The 11904-nt window shown below is 41.2% G+C and overlaps 1 protein-coding gene across 2 annotated transcripts in view; it reads right to left on the reverse strand.

Moving 5' to 3' along the window:
- Positions 1–11904, reverse strand: part of NPR3 (natriuretic peptide receptor 3) — a 77664-nt gene that overhangs the window by 57284 nt on the left and 8476 nt on the right. For both annotated transcript variants that reach the window (XM_010853835.1, XM_010853834.1), the window contains exon 3: positions 10549–10671. In XM_010853835.1, coding sequence (XP_010852137.1) covers positions 10549–10671 — 123 coding nt within the window. The remainder of the gene's footprint in view (positions 1–10548; positions 10672–11904) is intronic.

The raw sequence follows: 11904 nt of genomic DNA on the forward strand, positions 1-11904 counted from the left end.
AGAAAAGAAAGTGAAGTCATTCAGTCATGTCTGACTCTTTGCGACCCCATGGACAGTAGCCTGCCAGGCTCCTCTGTCCATGGAATTTTCCAGGCAAGAGTACTGGAGTGGATTGCCATTTCCTCCTCCCGGGGATCTTCCCAAACCAGGGATCAAACCGTGCACTGCAGGCAGACTCCTTACCATCTGAGCCACCAGGGAAGTCAGGATTCAAACACAAGCCCAGCCTCCAAACACCGGTGCCATGCCTGCTCCTCCTCACTTCATCGAAGTTTAGGATGTTCCAAGACTTAAAGTTGCAAATGGGGGGCTTCCCTGGTGGCTCAGTGTAAAGAATCGGCCTGCCAATGCAGGAGACACAGGGTGGATGCTTTGTCTAGGAAGATCCCACGTGCCACAGATCAGCCAAGCCTGTGTGCCACAACCCTTGAGCCTGTGCTCTAGAGCCTGGGAGCCACAGCCACTGAGCCCACATACCCTAGAGCCTGTGCTCCGCAACAGGAGAAACCACGGCAATGAGAAGCCCAAGCACTGCAACTCGGCACTTGCCTCTGCTTGCCACAATTAGAGAAAAGCCCACACAGCAATGAGACCAGCACAGCCAAAAATAAATTAAATTATTTTAAAAAATAAATAAAACTGCAAATTCAGTGGGAGAGCAAAAGTGCTTTAAAAAAAAAGAACAGAGGAAGAAAGATTAGAAAAGGAAGTGTTTAAACGCGGTTTAACAACTGTCACAGTTGAAAGATTCGTGGAGCCCTGTACCAAGGTCACAGACATAAAGTCTTGTGCCAAGGCCCTGTACCAAGGTCATCTCCCAAACAGACCAAGCCCCATAGGAACCGTTGCCCTGAGAATCCTGATCGAAACCATCCAGCTCCCTGACCCCATACTAGGTAAACATACCCACCCTATAGCATCCTAACCAATCACCTAATGCTACCCTTCCAACAGGAATTTTCTTTGCCTTGAGGCTACAAAAATTGGCTAATAACCCACAAAAGGTGTCAGCTTTTCCCGCTGTTCCAATACTCAGCTCTCCCTCAAGACCACACAGACCACAAGACTGTGTGAGAATTCTCTTTTCTCATTACTCCAAACTGACTATACCATGCATGCACTCACAATCAGTTGCTCCATCGTGGCTGACTCTTTGTGATCCCACGGACTAGCCCATCAGGCTCCTCTGTCCATGGAATTTTCCAGGCAAGAATACTGGAGTGGGTTGCCATTTCCTATTCCAGGGGATCTTCCCAACCCAGAGATTGAACCCACATCTCTTGCATCTCCTGCATTGGCAGGTGGATTCTTTACCGCTGCGCCACCTGGGAACATATCACTTTAACAACAAAATATAAATCCAATTCCTCCCCAGTTTCCCTGTCATTATCCTACTGTTAGTGAGTCAAGTAATTTAAGTGCATTACCAGCCCTGGGATACTTCCATCCTCACCTTAACTAGTGCACTCTGAGTTCTCAGGAAGTCAGGAGAAGTGCTACAATACAATAGAGCCCCAGACAGGATCACCCAAATGACTTTCCATCTAAACTTACATCCAGACAAGATAATGCCAGGGAATGGAAATGTCAACAAGTGCCATCCAAAACTCTACAGAGCAATATATATCAATTTCACTCTAGATTTTTTTTAAATCTATGCTTTCAATCTATTCTCCATCATTTGAATTCCTTATAATAAATTCAGAACTCCTGTAACAATATAATTGGGGGCAGACCTGAGAAATTTTTTGAGTGCCCACCAAGACAATCAGATAATCAGTAAATATGGGCACACTATCAATATGTTTCTTAAAAAAATCTCAAAGATTATTTAAATAGAGCCTTTTTCTAACAGTGGTGTAGAGTTTCACGTGAAGACGCACAGGGAGAGGAGGGTGTTGGATAACTTTTCGTGAACATGTGTGTTGGTGGTAGTTTAGTCGCTTAGTCGTGTCCCACTCTTCGAAACCCTATGGACTGTAGCCCACCAGGCTCTTCCGTCCCTGGGATTCTCCAGGCAAGAATACTGGAGTGGGTTGCCATTTCCTTCTGCAGGGGATCTTCCCGACCCAGGGATCAAACCTGTGTCCCCTGATTGGCAGGCAGATTATTTACCATTATGCCACGTGGGAAATGCTGATTCTTAGGATGTAAAATCTCAGAGAAGGCCCTTTGTGAGCAGCAGACTCCAGAGCCTTGGGTAGGTCACTGTGCCTTCCGTAAGATCCTGTTTGCTGCTTCTGCTCTGAGGAGGGAAGGCGCTTCAGGGACTGTGACAAACACGGACAGTTGCCTCCCTGCATCTATTCTCCCATGTCCCTCAGTCCCTCACTAACAGATTCCTGGATTGATCTGGGGTACCAATGAGACCAGCTAAAAGCACACATTTCCTGCCTCCCCCTTTCAACGAGGGGTAGCAAAGGATATGTAACCAAAAAATAATGAGTGGGGCCTCCAGAGAACCCTTCAAACAGAATTGAGTCAACTGAAAGGATCTCTTTTGCCTCTCATGTTCCCCTTCTGCCTTCCCTAGAATTAAGATCTAATCCCTGGAATTCTAGCCACGAATTCATCATCTTGAGGATGGATGCCATTCACTAGGACTGAGGTAGCCAAAAACGCGAAAAGGCTTAGATCCCTGATGACTTCATGGAACCTGGTTCTGCCCTGGTTTGCCCTGGTTTGCCCACCTCTGGACTTCTTACAAGTGAGAGCATAAATCTCTACATTTGTTTAAATTACTATAATTAGGAGTCTTGGTTATTTGCATACAGATATACTTCCTAATGCACCCAGGTCCTTATGAGGTATTAGACAAAAGCTGTTTAATTTGCTAAAAGAACAATGTATGGCCTAAATCAAGCTATAAAACTACACCACAGGAAAATGTACAGACATATTTTTTTCAAAATTATCATTTTTAAAGTACTATATGTAACTGTTGATGTAAATTGAAATTAATAGTAAATATAACTAACATTTACTAAACACTCATCATGTTCCAAGAAGTTTTCTATGCATTTCACACACACCACACCATTTACTACTCTGCCTGATGCCATGAGATAAGCACTATTATTATTATTAGAAGAAACTAAAGCTTGAGGATGAGGGCAGGGTGATATCAATTTGCCAAGAGCTGGTTTGTGGCACAGCCTCTCAGGCACATTGACAGCTGAGCTCAAAGCCTAAGCAACCAGGCTTTAAAAGGCAAAAGAAAGGGATATAAGCAAAAACACCAAGGACAGCCTTTGAATGCTGGGGACACAGGTTCGAACCCTGTTTGGTGAACTAAAATCCCACATGCCACAGAGCAACTAAGCCCTCGATCAGTGACTTAACAACTATAGAGAAGCTTCCACGTGCCTTAATACATAGAGAATGCCTGAGCACTGCAACGAGGACTCAGCATAGCCAAGTTTATTTATTTAATAAAAAATAACAATAATAAAGACTATTTTTTAAAAAAGAAAGAAACACCAAGGATACTTTGTAGATTGTATCAGAGCACACGGTATAACTCCATGCAGTTAAATTTTCAAGAAGAAAAACTGAACTAGTGAAAAAATAAGCTTTGAAAAGTTGTCCCTCATGTTGATATATGGCAGAAACTGATACAATATTGTAAAGCAATTATTCCCAATTAAAAATAAATTTAAATTTTTAAAAAGTTTTCCCAAAAAGAATGATATAGACGAGATGAGATGGGCCATGTATCAATAATTCTTGAAGCTAATTGATGGATTCATGGGGATTTATTATACTACTCCTTCCATTTTTGTGTACGTTTTAAATTTTCCATATTAAAAAAGCTTTTAAAAGTTAAAAAAAGTTGTCCCAAAATCACCAACAGTAAGTTATATATATATATATATATATCTTCTCATTCACTGATATTACGCAATGAGAAGGACAAACACTACTTTTGTAGTATTCTGGCCAAAGATGTATAAACTCAACTTATCTTGTGAGACAGTCTACAAAATAACAGACTTATTCAAAGTGTTAGGTCATAAACAACAAAGAAAGATTGAAGAACTATCACAGATTAGAGAAGATTAAGAAGACACAACTCAGTGGACTGAATCCTGGAACAGAAAAGGAACATTAGGAGAAAAAGTGGTAAATTTGAAATAAAGCCTGTAGTTTAGTTCTTAGTATTGTACCAATGTTAGTTTTATTTTGATTAAGTGCACTATGGTTATATAAATTGTTTAAACTAGAGAAATCTGAGTAAAAGGTATACATGAACTCTGTGTTATTTTTGCAAGTTCCCTGTACATCTGAAATTATTTCAAAAGTTTTTTTAATTTGCCAAAAATTACCTGTAAAAAGAGGTTAGGTCCAGAGACAAAGTTGAATTGTTTCCATCTTTCAAGGAATAGTCTTAATGGTACACAAACTGTTCTGGAGCAGAAAAACAATGGAAAGTGTCCCAGTTGATTTTATAAAGCTAATATTAACTTGATATTAAAATAGGGCTTCCTTGATAGCTCAGTTTGTAAAGAATCCACCTGCAATGCAGGAAACCCCGGTTCAATTCTTGGGTTGGGAAGATCCGTTGGAGAAGGGATAGGCTACCCACTCCAGTATTCCTGGGCTTCCCTTGTGGCTCAGCTAGTAAAGAATCTGCCTGCAATGAGGGAAACTTGGGTTCGATCCCTGGGTTGGGAAGATCCCCTGGATCTTCCGCCTGCAATATCGCCCTATTAAAATAGGGGAGTACCACCTAAGTTTCCAGTGGTCATGTATGCACATGAGAATTGGACTATAAAGAATGCTGAGTGCTGAAGAATTGATGCTTTTGAACTGTGGTGTTGGAGAAGACTCTTGAGAGTCCCTTGGACTGCAAGGAGCTCCAACCAGTCCATCCTAAAGGAGATCAGTCCTGGGTGTTCATTGGAAGGACTGATGTTGAAGCTGAAACTCCAATACTTTGGCCACCTGAAGCAAAAAGCTGACTCATTGGAAAAGACCCTGATGCTGGGAAAGATTGAAGGTAGGAAGAGAAGGGGGCAACAGAGGATGAGATGGTTGGATGGTATCACCGACTCAATGGACATGGGTTTGGGTGGACTCCGGCAGATGGTGATGGATACGGAGGCCTGATGTGCTGCAGTTCATGGGGTCGCAAAGAGTCAGACACGACTGAGCAACTGAACTGAGCTAAGGGCAAGAAAACTGTCCCATCTCACTCATGAATATAGATTCAAAACTCCTAAATAAAATACTAAAAACTTAAATCGGCAATACATCTAAAAAAAATCATGCAGACTATGTTTAATTTCAAGAATATTATAATGGCTCAATACTAGTAAATTTATTTAAAAGTATAGGTAAAATGTATTTGATAACATTCATCACTCACTTTCAATTTTTTTAAACCACACTTAATAAACCAAGGAGTATTTTAACATCTACTTCTAATAAGATACTAAAAATTAAGTACCACCATTGTTACACAAAATTATTCTGGAGGCTATTGTCAATGGAGTAAAAAATGAAAAATAATATTCAACTATCAAAATGGACAGCTAGCTATTGCTATTATTTGAAAATGATTTTAAAAACTATTAGAATAGAAGGTTTAATATGTAGAATTTCTGTTTCTATGTAACAACTACAAAATGTAGTAGGAAGAGGTCAGGATCATAACAACAATCAGAAAACATAAAATGTCTAAGAATGAACTCAGCAAGAATGATGCGAAATTCAAATAAAGAAAACTGCAAAACTTTGCTATATACATAAAAAGAAATTTTAATAAATAAAATAATTTAAAAGTTAGATGATGCAGAATTGACAGAGATGCAGGAAAACAGACATTCTCATATGTTGTTGCAGAAGTGTAAATTGGCAAACCTTTTAAAGGGACAAGTTGGCAATATCCATCAAAAGGTAAATGCATATAACATTTGACCCAGAAATTCTGCTTCTAGAAGCACGTCTTACAGATTGCACACACATATATATATGAATGTCTGTATGTGTATGGGCTTCCCTGGTAGCTCAGCTGGTAAAGAATCCACATGCAATGCAGGAGACCCCGGTTCAATTCCTGGGTCAGGAAGATCCACTGGAAAAGGGATGGACTACCCACTCCAGTATTCTTGGGCTTCCCTGGTGACTCAGACAATAAAGAATCTGCTTGCGATGCAGGAGACCTGGGTTCGATCTCTTGGTTCGGAAGATCCCCTGGAGGAGGGCATGGCAAACCACTCCAGTTCTCTCGCCTGGAGAATTCCCATGGACAGAGAAGCCTGGCGAGCTATAGTCCATGGGCTTGCAAAGAGTTGAACATGACTGAGCGACTAAGCACAGCACAGCACATGTGTACGCACAAATGCATCCCCACAGCGAGGCATCTCAATATAACATTGCTCTTATAATAAAAATCTGGAAACAACAAAAACACCAAAAACTAAAAGACTGATTAAGATGACATATTAGCATTATAAAATACTATGTAACTATACTTAGATAATGTGATCATTTTATTGAAAAATATTTTCCATAAATTCATATTTTTAATGAAATAGACAAGCTGTACACCTAAATATTATCAGTGTACTTTTATCTGGATAGTAGAGTTGCAGCAACTTATTTTCTTCCCTGTGCTTTTCTACATTTCTCAAAATTTCTGTAATACTCATGTATTGTAATGAGCAGGAAAAAGTAATGCAAGCTTTATCCAGAGATGAAAGAAATTCCAGTACCTAATTTTTTGTGTACTTGCATTCTCATGCACTGTCTCCAAATTCTATGTTTGCAGTAGCCAACTTGCTAAACTCAATAAACTGTTTTCATTTTTCACAAATCTCTACCAGTATCTCAATGAATTCAAAATTGTATTCAATAGTGTAGTTACATTCTGATCTTGGGCTAAGAAGCAAAACTGCCACTCTGCTTATGTAAAGAGACGGGAAAGGACAATGATGAGAGCAAGGAGAGAAAAACTGGGTGTTTGTCCTGCAAGCTGCAAGTCTTCAGTTTTATCCATTACAGGGGGAAAAAATTACTTTTGCTTCAACAACTTTTCTTTATCCCCATGAGAAGTGTGATTTATTACGTTCATTGACAATGATCTATTGCTTCAGATCAGATCAGATCAGTTCAGATCAGTCGCTCAGTCGTGTGCGCAGATCAGATCAGATCAGATCAGTCGCTCAGCCGTGTCCGCAAAGAGTCGGACACGACTGAGCGACTGATCTGATCTGAGCTGATCTGAAGCAATAGATCATTGTGAATGAACGTAATAAATCACACTTCTCATGGGGATAAAGAAAAGTTGTTGAAGCAAAAGTAATTTTTTCCCCTGTAATGGATAAAACTGAAGACTTGCGGCTTGCAGGATAAACACCCAGTTTTGATCTATTGCTTAAGTAATTTAAATGCAGAGTTCCAAAGAATAGCAAGGAGACGTAAGAAAGCCTTCCTCAGTGATGAATGCAAAGAAATAGAGGAAAATAACAGAATGGGAAAGACTACAGATCTCTTCAAGAAAATTAGAGATACCAAGGGAACATTTCATGCAAAGATAGGAACAATAAAGGACAGAAATGGTAGAGACCTAACAGAAGCAAAAGATATTAAGAAAAGGTGGCAAGAATACACAGAAGAACTGTACAAAAAAGATCATCATGACCCAGATAATCATGATGGTGTGATCACTCACCTAGAGCCAGACATCCTGAAATTCGAAGTCAAGTGGGCCTTAGGAAGCATTGCTACAAACAAGGCTAGTGGAGCTGATGGAATTCCAGTTGAGCTCTTTTAAATCCTAAAAGATGATGCTGTGAAAGTGCTACACTCAATATGCCAGCAAATTTGGAAAACTCAGCAGTGGCCACAGGACTGGAAAAGGTCAGTTTTCATTCCAATCCCAAAGAAAGGCAATGCCAAAGAATGCTCAAACTACCACACAATTGCACTCATCTCACATGCTAGCAAAGTAATGCTCAAAATTCTCCAAGCCAGGCTTCAACAGTACGTGAACCGTGAACTTCCAGATGTTCAAGTTAGATTTAGAAATGGCAGAGGAATCAGAGATCAAATTGCCAACATCCACTGGATCATAGGAAAAGCAAAAGAGTTTCAGAAAAACATCTACCTCTGCTTTATTGACTATGCCAAAGCCTTTGAGTGTGTGGATCACCACAAACTGTGGAAAATTCTTCAAGAGATAGGAATACCAGACCACCTGACCTGCATTCTGAGAAATCTGTACTTAAGTCAAGAAGCAACAGCTAGAACTAGAGATGGAACAACAGACTGATTCCAAATTGGGAAAGGAGTATGTCAAGGCTGTATATTGTTACCCTGTTTATTTAACTTACATGCAGAGTACATCAAGAGAAATGCTGGGCTGGAGGAAGAACAAGCCAGAATCAAGACTTCTGGGAGAAATATCAATAACCTCAGATATGCAGATGACACCACCCTTATGGCAGAAAGAGAAGAAGAACTAAAGAGCCTCTTGATGAAAGTGAAAGAGGAGAGTGAAAAATCTGGCTTAAAACTCAACATTCAGAAAACTATGATTATGGCATCTGGTCCCATCACTTCATAGCAAATAGATGGGGAAACAGTGGAAACAGTGTCAGACTTTACATTTTGGGGGCTCCAAAATCACTGCAGATGGTGAATGCAGCCCTGAAATTAAAAGACACTTACTCCTTGGAAGAAAAGTTATGACCAACCTAGAGAGCACATTAAAAAGCAGAAACATTACTTTGCCAACAAAGGTCCATCTAGTCAAAGGTATGGTTTTTCCAACAGTAATGTATGAATGTGAGAGTTGGACTATAAAGAAAGCTGAGTGCCAAAGAATTGATGCTTTTGAGCTGTGGTGCTGGAAAAGACTCTTGAGAGTACCCTGGACTGCAAGGAGATCAAACCAGTCCATCCTAAAGGAAATCAGTCCTGAATATTCATTGGAAGGACTGATGCTGATGAAGCTGAAACTCTAATACTTTGGCCACCTGATGCGAAGAACTGACTCATTTGAAAAGACCCTGTTGCTGGGAAAGATTGAATGCAGAAGGAGAAGGGGACAACAGAGGATGAGATGGTTGGATGGCATCACCGACTCAATGGACATGGGTTTGGGTAAACTCCAGAAGTTGGTGATGGACCAGGAGGCCTGGCGTGCTGCAGTCCATGGGGTCACAAAGAGTCAGACACGACTGAGTGACTGAACTGACCTGATAGCTTAAGTAAGCCAGTATACCAAAGCAGGACACTGAGGCACATGCTCTAAGGTTTAGATCCCATCTGACTACACCTCAACTGCAATAGCAGGGAAGTGGAGCTCCATGCAAACATGCCATTTGTGATATACACACTTACAGTTTCCCTGTAACTGCCAGTGTGTGGTACCTGAGAAAATGCTCCATGGCCTTACACTGTTGACTTCAGAGAGAATCCTAATCACACTTGGGAGGAAATGCTGTGACCTGTGATCTTGATGACTTAGACAGCCTCCATCGCAGGTACCTTGGGAACTTCTCCAGACCCATTTTAAGGAATTAAATGCTTTGGATCATATCTGTTAGTGGCCCCTGAACATTTTATAAGAGAAATTTAAGAGGGAGTAATCTGGAAGGGAAGCTGGCGTGCTGTAGTCCATGGGGGCAAAGAGCCAGACAAGACTTAGTGAATGAACAACAACAACAACGATCTGGAAGGAGGAGGGGTTAGTAGCAGCAACTTCCAAAATATTTTACCTCAGTTTACAGAAATGGTTATTTATTTCTCATTTCATTATGGTTCATTACAAATATATGTGTGACATGTATAAATATATCCGCAGAAACATGCAATCACATTACTTAAAAGTTTTGTGAAACCATATGTATGCTATGTGTGACACGCTTTGACATGTTCTGTTATGTTGATGTGTTAGTCTATTCCATGCTTCTAAAATTTCCATCCAAATCTCGATAAAAATATTCCAACAGTCCACCATGGTAGCAACCCAAAGTTGAAAATGCACTGGGGAGGAGTCTTCAGGGCCTGGATTTATGATCATTTAGTCCCGTAGACTCATAGGTGGTGCTATTTTTCTGCTCTGAATTCTCAGGGGAGAAAAGCTTGAGAATTTAGGAGAAGTGGGAGTATTCAGAATCACAAATTTCCAAAATCCTATCTATGGAAAGGAAATCAACCATGAATACTCATTGGAAGGACTGATGCTGAAGCTGAAGCTCCAGTAATTTGGCCACCTGATGCAAAGACCCAACTCATCAGAAAAGACCCTGATGCTGGAAGAGATTGAAGGCAGGAGAAGAAGGAGGCAACAGAGGATGAGATGGCTGGATGGCTTCACGGACTCAAAGGACACGAGTTTGAGCAAACTCCAGGAGATACTGAAGGACAGGGAAGCCTGGTGTGCTGCAGTCCATGGGGTCGCAGAGTCAGACACAACTGAGCAACTGAACACCACCACCTATGGAAATCATATCGACTGAAACGAGTTATTGGCCCTGTCTCACAACCCCTTTTTGACAGCCTAGCAGCAGCAGGAGGGGAAACCGGAGGCAGAGTTACCATAGAAGGAGCTGTTGAAGAGCTCGATGTTGAAGAAGGCGTAGTCCCCGCTGGTCATTCCGTGCCTGTGCGCCGCCAGCATGATCGCCCGGATGGTGTCGCTACTCGCACACATGATCACCACTGTGGGGAGGAAAAAACGGATGCGTGAAATGGCCCTGCACAGAGGACAGCATCTGATGTGGACCAGGGCTCTGCTAAGGTCCTACAGAATCCTCACAAATTACTCATGAGTTACAAAGGGCAGAAGAGTAACTTGGCAGTGGAGAAAGCTATCTGTCACCACCACAACCAAGTGATGGATGCCAACGGTACCCACCATGTGAGCAGACTCATGAGCCCCCTGCTGTAACACATCAGGAGCCCCAAACCTCAAAACTGGCCACCTCAATCTAATCAGAGGGAAGCAGCTGCAAACCCAATTTGGGAGACAGTGACTAAAACAGTGAACCTACACCCTTTAAAATGGTCACTTTCATGAAAAACAAAAACGGCCTGAGACGTTCTAGACTAGCAGAGACTCAGGGAAACAGAAAGCTGAATGCACTGTGTGATCCTGGATTGGATCCTGGGCCTTAAAAATAATAATAATAAAAGTTTTTCTATAAAGGGCATTATTGAGACAACTGGAGAAATTTGAATAAGTCTATAAATTGGATAATAGTATTATGTTTGTGTTAATGTTCTTGCTTTTCATAATTCTACTGTGGTTCTATGAGTGAATGTTCTTCTTCTTGGGAAGTGCACACTTCAATTTTTAGGGGTACAAAAGCATGATGACTGTACTTACCCTCAAATAGTTCATAAAAAGATAGCAATATTTGTGCATATATATGTACATGAGTATATATTTGGAAGGGGTAGGGGAGGGAAGGGAGAGATTTGGAATGACAAAGCATAGTGGCAGAACATTTACCACTAGTGAAAATCTGGGTGAAGGCAAGCCAGAGGTGCTTTATACTTTCCTACATCCTTTCCAAAAACACAAGATTATTTCAAAATAAATCTTTTTAAAATACTTCAAGTAAATTCCCAGATTGGCCCAATATAAGATAGTGAGACATGTCAACTGCTTTTTATACCTTACTAGCATAGTGGAGCGGAGAAGGCAATGGCAACCCACTCCAGTACTCTTGCCTGGAAAATCCCATGGACGGAGGAGCCTGGTGGGCTGCAGTCCATGGGGTCACTACTAGTCGGACACGACTGAGCGACTTCACTTTCACTTTTCACTTTCATGCATTGGAGAAGGAAATGGCAACCCACTCAGTGTTCTTGCCTGGAGAATCCCAGGGACGGGGGATCCTGGTGGGCTTCCGTCTATGGGGTCGCACAGAGTCGGACACGACTGAAGCA

This window comes from Bison bison, unplaced genomic scaffold (assembly GCF_000754665.1).
Source record: "Bison bison bison isolate TAMUID 2011002044 unplaced genomic scaffold, Bison_UMD1.0 scf7180017864331, whole genome shotgun sequence".
NCBI lineage: Eukaryota > Metazoa > Chordata > Mammalia > Artiodactyla > Bovidae > Bison > Bison bison.